The 15416-nt window shown below is 40.4% G+C and overlaps 1 protein-coding gene across 5 annotated transcripts in view; it reads right to left on the reverse strand.

The window, feature by feature from the left end:
- ANKRD55 (ankyrin repeat domain 55) overlaps window positions 1-15416 on the reverse strand; it is a 106458-nt gene that overhangs the window by 12325 nt on the left and 78717 nt on the right. For 4 of the 5 annotated variants that reach the window (XM_070476697.1, XM_070476698.1, XM_070476699.1 and 1 more), the window contains exons 9-10: window positions 10258-10425; window positions 4734-5395 (exon numbers count right to left, since the gene is read on the reverse strand). In XM_070476697.1, coding sequence (XP_070332798.1) covers window positions 4734-5395; window positions 10258-10425 — 830 coding nt within the window. The remainder of the gene's footprint in view (window positions 1-4733; window positions 5396-10257; window positions 10426-15416) is intronic. The other variant, XM_070476701.1, reaches the window with a different exon arrangement.

Below are 15416 nucleotides of genomic sequence, written 5' to 3' on the forward strand. Positions count from 1 at the left end.
ACAGCTAAATGTTCAGAGTTGCTGATGTCAGCACAGGATATTAGCTGCCAGGAATTCAAACGGTAGGAATCACTGCTAGCCCATATTATTTCTACTAAACCCGGGGCAGGAAAAGAAAAAATCCAGGGGAGAGACGATCCAAGTTCAAGCCAGTGGTGCAGTGGTATGATTTATAGTACCCAATTGCTTTACCACATTAGGTTTTCACATCAAGTATGGGAGCTCAGTGCAGAAATCTGCTGAGTTTCAACCCGCCTAAACTAACAATTTAAACCACTTAAGTGAACTCTCCCAACTGTAGTCTGGAAGTTTCAGTAGTTGTAAAAAAAAAAAAAAAAAAAAAAAAATCTCAAATTGGGTTAAAAATATTTGCAAAAATAAAATCCATAAGGCAGAAATATTTTTCTTTGGGGGAGGATGGTGTAGTTTCTAAGAAAATCACATTGTAAAAAATTTGGTAAGCATGCTATCAACTCGATTTTGAGATTTAAATACAGAAATAAGGGAAGCTCTTATTTTGTGGGTTCAGTCCCTGGGTAGGGAAGATCCCCTGGAGGAGGAAATAGCAACCCACTCCAGTATTCTTGCTTGGAAAATCCCATGGACAGAGGAGCCTGGCAGGCTACAGTCCATGGGGTTGCAGAGTCAGACATGACTTAGCAACTGAACCACTTCCACCACTATTGTATATGTGCTCAGCCTGACTCTTTGTGACCCAATGGACTGTAACCCACCAGGCTCCCCAGTCCATGGTATTGTCCCTGGCAAGGATACTGAAGTGGATGGCCATTTCCTCCTCCAGGGGATCTTCCCAAGCCAGGGACTGAACCCTCATCTACTTGCATTGCAGGTGGACTCTTTTCCTCTGAGCCACCAGGAGGCTGTGTGGTAACTTCTTAGGAGATATGGGTTAAAGTTCTGAATATGTCACTAATTAGTTGTAAGACTGAACAAGTTGTTTTAACTTTTCTAGGCTATGTACATTATAACTGGAAAGTCCTTTATCAAACAAAACAGCCCCAGACTGTGTATCCAGAGAGTAGGAAAACTGTAGCTGAGAGAGATGACATGTCTTGCCTTATCAGTCAGGGCTCATTCAGGAAAATGCAGACCTCTTTAGACCTCTGAAAGAGAGGCAATTTCATATAGAAATTTCGTTATGCTGGTGGTAGAAAAGCTGAGAAGCCAGATGACAAGGTTAAAGGCCATCCAGAAATTAACCACAGAAGGAGGATGCAACCACTTCTGTTCTGGAGTATAAGAGAAAGAGCTGGTACTACCAAGGCCCAGAAGCTAGTGGGAGCCAGAACCACAAGTGAGGGGCTGTGAGGAGGAAGTGGGAGGAGTAGAACCCCTACTGGAGAGTTCATAGGAAGCAGAGGGACATTGAGGAGAACTACACTGGTTTTCCGCGTTCTCCTGCTCTTACTCTTGCCAATGCCTCCTGGCACTTCCCCAAAAGTACCTGGAGGCAGCTTCCAGGGAGCCTGGGAGGTGTAGTTTCCTGAGATACAGACTAGAGCTGAAAGTAAGAGACTAGATCTGAGAGCAAAAGGGCAGTTGAATAGTATATTTGCTTAAATGTCATCATCTATAGCTTTTGTCTAAGGCACTGGGCTTAGTGTAGGGTCTGGCACATAGTTTAAAGAAAAATCCACAAATTTGTGTGCATTTATATAGTACTATGTTCAAGTCACTATTTTAAGTATTATAAATGTATCAATTTGTTTAACCTTAATAGCAATTCACAACCCTAAAAGTTGGGTATTTCTTCCCATTTTTGACATGAGGAAACAAAGGTTCAGAGAGATTCATTAACAGCAAGTAAAAGAGAGCCAGGACTTATGGACAAAACAACAACAAAAGTGTGACTTTAAAAGACCTCTCTTGGGGAATTCCCTGGAGGTCCAGTGGTTAGGACTCAGGTCTTTGATTGCTGTGGACCCAGGTTCAGTTCTTATCTGGGGAACTAAGATCCTATAAGCCATGTGGTAGCCAAAAAAAGAGGAAAAAAAAAGAATTTTTCTCTTAACCACTGGATATGCTGCCTCTTGACAAATTATAATAATAGACACTCAATAATCATTTAAAGAATGAGTGAAGACTAGGGTCCTTTCCATTTAAAACCCTTATGATTTTCATATGTAAACATGAGAAGAAAATCAATTTAAAGTGAGTTGTATAATCAACTTAGAAAATCCATGTTCCTGAAAGTTCATTTATAGACTGAAGATTCTTGGGATATTTATCTTGTCATGACTCAGTTACCTAGAATGGCTCCTAGTTATTATCAGCACTCAAAAACATTGGTTGAAGAAAATAAAAGCTTTGATCCAGGCACAGCTAATCATTTAATGTTCCCTTGGAGAATTCTGCTAGTCCTTTTCTGCTTTCCTGCCCCTAGGGACTTTTCAAGTCACTTCACTGGAAAAGTGAAATCAATCCTCAAATAAACTTTATTGAATTTTCTTTTAAGTAACATGGAAAGTTTTAGATGGCACATGGAACAGAATCTATGAATTCCTATTCAATACCTACTCCCTTTTTTCTCTTAGAAACAAAAATCCAGTTTTAGAGGTATAGTCATGTGATCAGCTAAAAGACAACAATTCCCAGTCTCCCTTGCAGATAGGCAGTCATGTGACTAAAGTTCTGGCCAATGAGATGGAAGTAGACTCTAGGACTTATGGGCAATAACTTATTACACTTGCTCTTAGCCAAAAGGCCGAGAAGCAATAGGAGATAACTTATTAATGGGAGATAATTCAGATTGGGGACGTCCATTCCCCCCCTACCCTTCCTTTCTCCCTGCCTCTCTCCTTTCTCCTGCTCTTTCTCCAAAGGATGAAAGCCCTAGGTTAAGTTGTAGAGAATACAGATGGAAGGAGCATGCGTCTCTGGTGATCATGGTTCACCAAGCAATGGGAACCATAACGTTCAACTTCTTTCATATGAGAGGAATAAACTTCTATGTTGCTTAAACCACAGTTATTTTGGGTTTCTGTTACAACAGATGAACCAATTCTAACTGATAAAGAAAAAACAGCCCCAGGCTGTCCTGGGAACAGAAAAAGAACAAGACTTTCAAAAATCTAAAAAAAATTTTTTTTTTTCCTAAAAAGAAGATATTAGCCAGGACAGGACTAACTCCAGAAGGCAGGCTGAGCCAAGGCCCTGGAGGCCATCAAAGTGTTAAAAGACAGGAAACCAATATCTTTGCTTCCTTACCCCTCCACAGAACACAAGGAAAACTACCCACACTCCAGTGCTCTGAGGAGGAAGTAAGACCTTGAGGGAAGTTCTTCTCAGGAAATAGCTGTCACGTATTTATTCAAGTAAATATGTTTGAATACAAATAAATATGTATGAGAGAAGTCGTATGCTGCCTCACAGGTTTCAGACACCAGGCACGTGTAAATGAGTGAGGAGAGCCAGACCCATACTGCATATTAAATGGGAAGGAATAGTTCTTACCTCCAAAGATATATTGATCTCATCTACTTCTTAAAACATACATAAACCCTCTTGGTCTTTCACTTTTCTACTTTTGAAAGAAGCATGGATTCAAGAAACATATCATTTTCCCTCTTAACCCCACTATAAGAAAAACAACAGAAACTTATTGATAAAGAACAACAGACACTCCATGGAAAGAGACTAGAGAGCGGTGTGGACTGGGCTGAACTGGGGACAGTGATGTCCAAGTGGTGTCCATAGGGATACTGGTTACTCAGATCTAGCCAATTATTGCCAAATGGAATTTGTGTTTAGTGTTGCTAGATTTTTCAATTTCTCTGGCGAACCTAGAAATTTAAATTTTTATGTGAAAATTTCATGATTTTTAAATGTTAGTAATTAATTCACTTGATGACAAAATAAGATATTATAGTAATGACCTGATTTTGGAAGCTGTCCTGAAGCTTATGCTTTAGAACAATAGATCTTAGTCTCCACTGTACCTTAGAATCACCTGTGGGTGATTTAAAAATATATAAATAAAAGTTTTAGTGTGATATGTTTGTTTAGAAATGGGTGAAAAGTAGACACATATATATTGCTTGTATGTGTACAAAAATATAGATTCTTTAGTGTGATGTGCTTATTTAAAATGTATATATATGCATATATACAAATACTTAAATACATATAAAATACTTCTGGAAGGATAAGCAAAAAATTAATAACATAGTTTGCTTCGGATGAGGGGCACTGCATAGCTGCGGGCAGACACAGGAGGGAGAGCTGCCAGGTTAGTCCTTTGACATGTTTGGAGTCTTGAACCATAAGTGTGTGATGTGTTCCCTTTCTACACATACACGTGGAAGGCATTACTCTTTTCCCTTCTGCCTCACCAAAATTTTGGTTCAGTGGGCCCAGAGTGGGCATTGAACACCTGATTTAAAAGCAAACAGTCACACAAACAAATCAACCCCTTGTAGGTGATATTGGCAAGTATCCCTGCTTAAGAATCCTTGCTGGTGGAAATAATAATATTCCTGCTCCAATCTGCCAGTCACCACACATATTTGGTGGGATGGGATAAGATGAGAAGGCACATGCTTCTACCTGATGGTTGTCTTCAGGTTGGAAAAGCAGACTGTTTGCCTAGCCTGGACATCCTGAATCCAGTGGACTAAAGGGAAGTCCTCCAGGCTACCTACTCTCCCTCCTCACTCAGGATGGGATGACATGTTTCTTGTACAGAATCTGTCAGGAATGAGGAAGGACATTACCTGATGAAGGATTATGTAGATGAGGAAGATGTGGGGGCCCTGATACTTCCTGGTGGCCAGATCTGCTGGTGAGCAACCTGTCTAGCAGCTTGTCAGATGAAGACCTAGTCCAGGCTTTATAGAACACCGGGTGAGAATCACCTTTCCAAGGGTTATCTAGCAATGCCTGGCAGCCAGTTCTGTTATTCAACAAATCTTGCTCACTTCGGCTTTTCTGAGATCGCTGGGCCACATGATGAGTACCAGAGCTCAGGCCAGCATGGGAAGTGGCCCCCTGGGAGGCTGTCAGGAAGTTATGGCCCAGGGTGATGGGTGGGAGGCTCTGTGTTCTGATTGGTGGAAGCCCTTTACGGGCCAGAGGCTTCTTTTCTGGCAAGTGATATTTTGAGTTTTCTGAGGTCCTCTTCTTAAAGTCAACCATAGCCACCTGCTCACCAGGCTGCTCTTGGCAGTTGGTATCCACGTTGCTGTCGAAGGTGGTGATGATGTCATCGACTTCCGAGGTGTGCTCCCCTCTGTGCCAGTCCCTGCTGGGGTCCTTCTGATAGGCCCTCTGCTCTTCCTTTTTGTTCTTGCAGAAGATTTGATTGAGCATGCTGAACCGTCCCTCCTTCTTCTGGGGTCTACTGTTCTGGGCAGGAAGGGGTCTAGGAGGCTCTGTTCTACAGGAATATAAAACAAGGATGCTCTGTGAGAACAGGAAGTGGCGCAACAGCAGTCATCAAACAAAAAATACCTCCCTCTCTTCCACCTCCAGAAGGAGATCATTCAAAGCCATTCAGCGCCCTCTCAAGTTAAAGGTGATGTGCGAGAGCTACTCACAGCACCCTTTGCCACCACCTTCCCTGCCATGGTCAGTCCACTGCCCAGAATTAGAATATTTCTTGGTTAGATTTTGCTTGTTCCCTCAGGAACTATCCTTTCAAATTTTGTTTTTGCCAGGGGATCAAGTAAGCGGAAAATACCAAATACCTTCAGGGGTTACTGTTCTTACTTCTTAAGGCCAGTCAGTAGGAGTGCCAGCTTTAAGTCAAAGAAATAAAGGCCAAATGTTGTGTTCAGGCTTTAGCTAGCAGCTGGGTGGAGGATGCAGAGCTGGGGGAGGGGAGTCTGATTTTTTTCAGGCGTTCTCTGAAAAGGCTCCCCGGAGATAAGGGCAGAGCTCTGACATTATCCACCGCAGGAAGCCTGCCCATTTTACGCTGTTTGTGTGTTATTTATTTCCTGTTGAGTTTTTACTAAATTTCCCATTGAAAAACACTTAAAATAAAGCATACTAAAGAAAGCCAAGGAGAGAAGCTTTTGTCTGGGCTTGGGCTGCGGAACAGGAAGTGTGCATGCCAGAATTTGGGCGTGGCAGCAGAAGAAAAGTGAGCAGTGTCCAATGGGCAGGCAAATTCTGCAGGGAAAAAGATCTGCAGTTGGCTGGCTGGCTCTTCTTGTGTGGAGTTTCCCTGAGGCACTATGCTGTTTTTGTTGCTTGGAAATTTCTGTGTTATTCTCTTTTGAGGCCACAATTGATTTAGTGCTTTCTGCGGTATGGGTTAATGATGAAACCGGACCTGTGTGCATGCCCTAAAAGCAATATTGCAACATTACTTTTTGCAGTGAGATATTGTAACCTGTGGTTTGAAAAGTATCACTCCTCATTTTGGCCACATCTGATGAAATTTTTTCTTTTTCCTGTAGGTCACGCAGTATATAATTGAATCTTTATTCCTGTGACGAATTTTTATCTTCCTCCTTTCACCTTCCAAAAGACTTTGTGAAATATGAAACACAGATTCTGCACTCCTGACACTACCAGAGAGAGAACCCCAGGAGATCTCTAACATTCCTGCAAGTTTTCCCATATAGAATTATGCCCCTGTGCTAACTAAATTAACTAAATGCTAATGCTACTTCAGCATCTTCTGCAATCAACCTCCTCTTCCTATTAAGGTTGTGATTTTGGCCAGTGGGTCTCAAAGTGTGGTTCATTGAACCCTGGAGGTGAGGTCTCTGACAGGCTTCATGAAGTTAAAACTACATCATAATAATATCAAGATGTTGTCTTTTTCACTGGACTGCTTTTTACACCAAGCATGCAAGAGAGAAAAATGGGTAAAACAATGGGCTCTTTGGCACAAATCAAGGTAGTAGTAACAATAGACTTTCATTAAAACAAAATTGCCATTTAATTTAATAATGCCCAGTAAAAGTTATTCATTTTACTAAATATTGATCCTTGAGATGCATTTTTTTTTTTTTTTGGACAAAATAGAAAGTACTCATAAGCAATTCTGTTATATACTGGTATCACCAACTCAATGGACATAAGTCTGAGCAAACTCTGGGAAATGGTGGACTACAGGGGAACCTGGAGTGCTGCAGTCCATGGGTTCACAAAGAGTTGGACATGACCGAGTGACTAAAGAACAACAACCCTACACTAATATATGATGGATGTTTTAAGGTAAAACATTTGTGGAATTGTTTGAGTGGAACTAGATACTTTTTTCCCCCATGAAACATCATTTCAATGGCTTCTAGGCAAGTTATGGTTATTTGGAGTTGGGCATTTAATTTTTCAAAAATGAACAGAGTGAGTCTGTCATTTCAAGGTAAACAATTGACAGTAATTGTCGCCAATGACAAAAATCTAACTTTCATGCAAAAATTAGAAATTTTGGAAAATTTGTATGCATACTTTGAGCTTGATAGCTTCCTGATACATAAAACCTGTTCTGATGAGATCAGTAGTGACATTAATAAATATGATTTTTTTTTTCTAATGTTGTAAAATGAAATGTATTATTTAATGGAAGATCTTCATAACTAAGCAAACCAATGTTCTTCAAATGACCAATGCAAGATATAAAATCATGCATAGGTATAAGACACATTTAAGGTGCTAGAGAGATGAATGGATTTTAATGTAACAGAATTCAAAAAGTTCACTGATAAGGTGACAAAGTCCACACTGCAACTAATCTTTGGGAAACTATTAGATTGGTACAAAAATAATTGTGGTTTCGGACCATAAATTTTAAGTCATTATAACTAGGCTCAAACCGATCTTTATTAATCAAAATAAGAACTATTACAATCAACACATTTTTGCCAATGAGAAATAAGTTTGTTTATTCCTGTAGTGTAAAAATCCATGCTTCAGGATTCGATGAACCGTTGGAAAGCATCTTCTGCCTCCTGCTGACTGTGGAAGCATTTCCGCTATAAAAAGTTGTCGAGATGCTTGAAGTGATAGTCGGTTGGCAAGAGGTCAGCTGAATACGGCAGATGAGGCTAAACTTTGTAGCCCAATTCGTTCAACTTTTGAAGTGGTGGTTGTGTGACATGTGGTCGGGCATTGTCATAGAGAAAAATTGGGCTCTTTCTGTTGATCAGTGTTGGCTGCAGGTATGGCAGTTTTCAGTGAATTTCATTGATTTCCTGAGCATACTTCTCAGATGCAATGGGTTCATTGGGATCCAGAAAGCTGCTGTGGATCACTAGAGCGGCAGACCACCAAACAGTGACCACGACCTTTTTTTAGTGCATGTTTGGCTTTGGGAAGTGCTTTGGAGCTTCTTGGTCCAACCACTGAGCTGGTCATCACTAGCTGTCGTCTAAATTTCACTTTTTTTTGCATGTAATAATCTGATCAAGAAATGGTTTCTTGTTGTTGCATTGAATAAGAGAAGATGACACTTCAAGATGACAATTTTTTTTTTTTTTTAATTTCTGGCCAGCTCATGAGGCATCCACTTATTGAGCTTTTCCACCTTTCCAATTTGCTTCAAATGCCAAATAGCCGTAGAATGGTCAATACTGAATTCTTTGGAAACTTCTCGTGTAGCTCTAAGAGGATCAGTTTTGATGATGGCTCTCCGTTGTTCATTGTCAACTTCTGATGGTCGGCCACTGCGTTCCTTATCTTCATGGCTCTCACGTCCTTTGCAAAACTTCTTGAACCACCACTGCACTGTACGTTCATTAGCTGTTCCTGGCCCAAATGGGTTGTTGATGTTGCAAGTTGTTTCTGTTTCTTTGCAGCCCATTTTTAACTCAAATAAAAAAATCATTCAAATTTGCTTTTTATCTAACAACATTTCTATAGTCAAAATAAATATAAAAGAAACAGCAAGCAATAAGTCATTAGGAAAAAGATATAAAGTGAGAAATGCACATTAGAAAGTTGTATAACATAACCACATTTATTTAAGAATGTACACCAATATCAATGGCAAAGTTCAACAGTGTAAAACTGCAATTACTTTTGTACCAACCTAATGCTATTTGTTAAGTTTTGGTGTAGTATCAGAGGAAAAGTATCCATAGTTATCTCAAAAGTCTACTGAAATACTCCTCCCTTTTTTACATATGTGTTTATGTGAGGCCAGATTATTTTCATACACTTCAGTCAAAACAGTCACATTGCAGTGGGTTGAATGCAGAAGCAGATGTGGGAATCCTGCTGTATTCTATTAAGCTTCTATAAAGCTATCAAGGAGACTTGAAGAGCAAAGTAGAATAAAGCTGCTCTTTTCATCATACTTTTTCTGGATGGTTTTGAAGAATAATTTATTTTTAACTAAAAATATGGTATTAATCTTAACTTGTAATGGGTTATTATCACTTTAAGTTACTAACTAAATGTTTTATCAAAAGTGTCTCAGTTTTAGACACTTTTCATGCCATAAATATTGATAGGTGTAACTCACATCAACAAAAGCTCTTTTGGGTCCTCCATAATTTTTGAGTATAAAAGGATCCTGAGAACAAAGAGTTGGAGAAATGCTGATTTAGGCAAAAGAGCAATTAGTGTATTGCCTAAATGGATGTGGAAAGGGAGAAAAAGGAAAGAAGAGATTAGAGTTCAGTAAATGTTAGGCTGATACACTCAGGCTTACTACTACCATTTTGCTCCACAGATTCAAGGACATATCATTGTTAGATAATGGTGTCGATAGAAAAAAATGCACAACATGAGAGCTGTGAGTCACTATTTATTTGGGGGAAAATGAGGACTACAGCCCAAGAGACAGCATTTCTGATCACTCAAGAGTGGTGAGCAGAGGTGGCTGGGAACGTTTTGGTGAAGGGGAAGTACATGCAATCGAGCACATACTTTTTGTAGGAGCCTGTTGCTACTCATAAGGAACAGTTGTCACCGTGAAAGATTTTTGTGCTTTTCTCAATATGAGGAGATGCAGGAACAGGGACTCATAAAATTGGTTCCTGAAAACATCTAACTATCTAGAGGCCTGTTCTGTCAGTGATTCCAGGGCACAGAGAGCTTCATTTCTGCTCTCCACCTTGAGCTCCTTTCTGTGGTGGGGCTGTTGAAAGTCAGCAGCTGCAGCAGCACATGGTTTAATCCTTGTAGAGGTAGATGGCAAGTGCCAATTCGTAGTTGGCAATGTCAAACACAATTATTAAGTTATAGATCGTTTTGTGCTGGTCTTGGCAGTTTAGACAATTGCATCCAATTTTATAAATCTTTGAGACGAAATAAAAAATGAGTGCCTCGCAGTGTGCTCACCTGCCCTCTTGGGAGAGGAGCTTGACACAGTCCGTGTGGCCGCAGTACAGGGCGTAGGCCAGGGGCGTGCTCTCATTGATGTCGCGCAGGTTGCCGTCCATGCCCAGCTCCAGCAGTGACTGCACACAGTCTGCTTTCCCTGCAGCTGCAGCCCAGTGCAGAGGCGTCCTGGGGGGCCACGGGGGGATAGCACAGTGTCTGAGTACATGAATGATACAGGTTACCTAGCTGACAACAGCTCCTGCTCAAAGTTGGGTCCTGGCAGGACAGACTTGCTGCTACTTAACAGTGTGGAAATGGGATGCACTGCATGGGGCTTCAGGGTGATGGTGGATGTGTATAGAGGCCTCTCTAATTCTGATACTCTGTGGCCTTTCCCCTTCTTTGGTCTTTCTGCGAATTTCCTCAAAAAGGAAGTAGTGGGTCAAAGGGGAGGAACAATTTGAAGGCTCTTTATACACAGAGCCAGATTGCCTTCCAAGAAAACTGACTCAATTTTTCCTCCTACCAGCTGTGTCCCTACTCCTTCCTAATATGAAGTGTTATCAACATCTTTCAAAGATCTGTGCCAACTTGGTAGGCAAAATTAGTACTTCAGTGTTGCTTTAATTTGCGTTTCTTTAAATAACATGAGGAAGAACCTTTGAAATACATGTTTATCTGACATTTTAGTTTCTTCATTGAAATGACCCTTAATGCCCTATGTCCATTTTTCTATTAGGTTGTTAGCTTTTCTTACTAATTCATATAAGCTTTTAAAATATTTAAGGTATTGGGTTTTTTCTAGGTTTATGAAAACATTTCCTCTAATTTGTTACTTAGCTTTTAATTCTTTTAGTGGTTTTCCATAAACATTTTAAGAAACAACCACATTTATTTACCTCTTCATTTTTGATTTGTTTCACGATTTTACGTTTTAGAAAGTCCTTCATTAGCCAGAAGGTAGATACATACTCACCAGTGTTTAAACTTTTGATAAATGGCAAGACTATAATTTTCTTAAAAAAACCCAGAGAGTGGGGGGGAAATATTTGCAAATTACACATCCAACAAAGATAGCATGTAAAGTATTTCAAAACTGAACAATAAAAAATATATATACAAATCGATTTAAAAAACTCGCAAAAGAGTGAATACTTTATCAAAGAAAGTGTATAACTGGTTAACAAGCACATGAAAAGATGCTCAGTAACATTTTTCATTCAGAGAAATGCAAATTAAAACTATATGGGAATACTATTACATGCTTATTTAAATGGCTAAACTTTTTTTAAAAAAGGATTTATATATGTGTATAACTGAGTCACTTTTCTGTATAGCAGAGATTTACACAACATTGTAAATCAACTATACGTCAATGAAAAAAAAAAGTTAAAAAAAAAACAAACAAACCTGGCAATACATGTACGGATGAAGATTCAGGGCCACTTGAACTTTTATATATATTTTTAGTGAGAATGCAAAATGGAAGTAGCCACACCAGAAAATAGTTTGTCAGTTCCTTCTAAAGTTAAGCATACTTACCATATGGCCATGCAATCTCATGTCTATTATCTATAGCTAGAGAAATGCAAACTTATGTTTACACAAAAACTTGTACACAGTTTATAGCTGTACTGTTGGTAATCGTCCAAAAGTATAAAAAACCCAATGTTCTTCAATGCGTGAATGGACAAACTATAATTTATCCACAAAATGGAATACTACTCAGCAGTAAAAAGAACAGCCTACTGGTATATGGAACATAGATGAATCTGAAGTGCATTCTACCAGGTGAAATAAAGCAATCTCAAAAGATTACATATTGTATATTTCCATTTACATGACATTCTGGAAAAGGCCAAACCCAAGAGAGAGATCTAATCCATGACTGCCAGAGCTTGGAGATGGGGAAGCCTTGACTATAAAAGGACAACCTGAGTTGGTGTTGGAATTGATGTCATTTTTTCGGATCTGCCTTGTGGTGATTGTGTGAATCTATTTATGTGTTAAAATTCATAGAACTATACATCCAAAAAAAGTAAAGTTTACTGAATGTAAATAAATCAGAAACCAATATTTTATTCTAGATTTCTTCGGATTTAAACAAAACTGCACGTGTATCTGAATGTGTATTCTGATATACGTGGTGAGGTGTGGAGCCAATCTATTTTTCCAGTTACATAGCCAGCTTTTCTCAACACCATTTATTAATGCAGTGGGATCAAATTTTAAGATCCTGAACTGTGTACATACTTCTCTACCCATCCCCTTTCCTCCATATAAGGATATGGTTGACTTTATGCTCAACTTCAAGGGAGGGATATAGCAGGGTAGATAAGAGAAATAGTCAGTGTCTTCCTGTTTCCTAAAACCAAGCCCAGGACTGAGAGCAGATGTGGAGCAAAACAGTTCCCCAGCTGTAGAAAGAACTATTAAGGCAAATGGGACAAGAAGGTGATAAGAGCATAAAGGACCACTGGACTCAAGAAGAAAGGGGACCTGAATCTTGCTTCTTTGGCAGAGATGCTGGGAAGTAGGTGGTTGGGGATGTCTGTGTGGTGTGTCTGGACAGTGGGACTCTGGGGGGCTGAAGAGGGGCATGGTGATAGATGATATTCCTGTGAATGGGGTTTCCCATGAAGAGAAGGGCTATTCTTCCTGTCAGTCCCTCTGGGAGAGGATCAATCCTGGGGCAGGAAAAGAAGGCATGGAAGGCCTCTCCTTGGCTTCATTCTGGGGCTTGAAACCTGGCAAATGACCACCCCTGGAGAGCCAAGAGGTCTCTCAGACATGGAGGCAGTCTGGGGGCCGGACAGAGAAGGACTCAGTTGGGTCCATCTGTGAAGGGGCTCAGGACTTAGTACTGGGAGAGTATCCATGTCCACAGGATGACTAGAGTCCCCATGGGTAGACTGTGTCCTGTGTCAGTCAAGCATCCTACTCATGTTATGATATGGACAGCAATTTGAGGACACTTAATGGAATTTGATTCATTCCATTCTCTTTGAGAGGCCTCCAGACAATATTTATTATGAAACAAGATGAAGCACCAGCCATATTATACCCTCCTGATTAGAGAATATATTGCCAATAAGTCCAGTAGATGGAGGGTTGGACAACACGTCAGGTTTATCATCAGTCAGGTTTATCAACACATGACAGTTCTCTCTGGGATATTGTGAAATACTCCTTTATGACAATCGCTGAGTGACTGTACTAATGGTCCCATCACTTCATGGCAAATAGATGGGGAAACAATATAAACAGTGAAAGACTCTACTTTGAGGGGCTCCAAAATCACTGCAGATGGTGACTGCAGCCATGAAATTAAAAGATGCTTGCTCTTTGGAAGGAAAGTTATGACCAACCTAGACAGCATATTAAAAAGCAGAGACATTACTTTGCCAACAAAGGTCCGTCTATTCAAAGTTATGGTTTTTCCAGTAGTCATGTATGGATGTGAGAGCTGAACTATGAAGAAAGCTGAGCACAGAAGAATTGATGCTTTTGAACTGTGGTGTTGGAGAAGACTCTTGAAAGTCCCTTGGACTGCAAGGAGATCCAACCAGTCCATTCTAAAGGAAATCAACCCTGGATATTCACTGGAAGGACTGATGCTGAAGTTGAAACTCCAATACTTAGGCTACTTGATGCGAAGAACTGATTCACTGGAAAAGATCCTGTTGCTGGGAAAGATTGAAGGCAGGAGGAAAAGGGGGTGACAGAGGATGAGATGGTTGGATGGCATCACTGAGTGGACATGAGTTTGAGCAAGCTCTGGGAGTTTGTGATGGACAGGGAAGCCTGGCGTGCTGCAGTCCATGGGGTCGCAAAGAGTCGGACACGACTGAGTGACTGAACTGAACTGAAGAGTGACTATATTAATTTCTCTTGAGGCAGGAGGTAGATGGCCCCCAGAGTAAAGTTTAGAGATTCATTCTTTGTGGACAGAAACTACAAACTATCAATAGCAGGACAACTGAGAGAGGAGGCTGGGCCCCGCCCAAACAGAAGATAAGAGCCCACATATTTCTCATTTTTTGAAGTCAGGAGGCCTCCCAACTGCACATGCATAGAAAGGCTTCTTGGAGGTCAAAACGGGAGTGATGCTGATGCCACCCAACCATAAGCCTCTTTCATCTTGGCTAAGAGATGTGTGTGTGCACATGGGAGGCTCCTGAGGTATAACAGATATGAACTCTGAACCAGGCAAATTAAAACGATTGGCCAAGGAAACCTGGAAGAAATGCCCCATATAAGTAACTTAAACTGCCACGAGGGTGCAATTCTTCCTTTGAGTCCGTCTGTGTGTCTATCCACATATACTGTACTCTTTTTCCTCCTAATAAATACTTTACCTATTTCACTACTTTCAATCTTTGTGGGAATTATTTTTCTGCACGCTGAAGGGCCAGGGCCTTGTTCCTGATCTTTGGTCTAGTGGCTGGGATTCAGCTCTCTCACTGTTGCGACCCGACCTCAATCTCTAGCCAGGAACTGAAGCCCTGCTTCAAACGAGGCAGGCTGAGGCAACCTGAGATCATTCTGAACATCAGCATGGAAGAAGCGGTCCAGAAGGACACAGGGCAAAAATTATTTTGCATAAACAAGAGAAGCATAGATAACTTCTAACTAATACACATAAAGCCTTGGCAGGCAATGTGTAGTATCCAATTTCAAGTTATGTAAGTTGCAGTCCCTTTCTTATCTCTAAGCTTCAGGATAGTCTTCAAACATAGCAGATTGGATTCAGTTATCACAGTGAGGAGCTGGAGAACCAGGGCCCATGATTCAGAAGAAATTCATCAGAGGCAAGCAGTGGGCTGATGAGGTGGTCTCTGAATGACAGGAAATGATAGGTACAAGAATACATTGTTGGTAAGGTGTCAGAAGCCAAGGAACCATTTATGGAACATGCAAACATTCCCTAGATAATTCCCAGAAGTATGTAGGGAGGAGAGTTTGATTAAAGACTCTCCTTCCTAAAGATAAATGACTTGGGTACTAAAGGAAAGCATGACTTCATAGACTGATGAAATTTGGGACCTTTAAGCTATACAAGCTATTTATGAGTTATGTATTCTGTACCATCAATCTTAGGCTAGCACCAACATGTTTTAAAATGTCATAGATTTATGATGTGTTTTAATAATCTAGGAGGACTAGTTGCCTCATAT

The sequence above is a fragment of the Odocoileus virginianus genome, chromosome 14 (assembly GCF_023699985.2).
Source record: "Odocoileus virginianus isolate 20LAN1187 ecotype Illinois chromosome 14, Ovbor_1.2, whole genome shotgun sequence".
Taxonomy (NCBI): domain Eukaryota; kingdom Metazoa; phylum Chordata; class Mammalia; order Artiodactyla; family Cervidae; genus Odocoileus; species Odocoileus virginianus.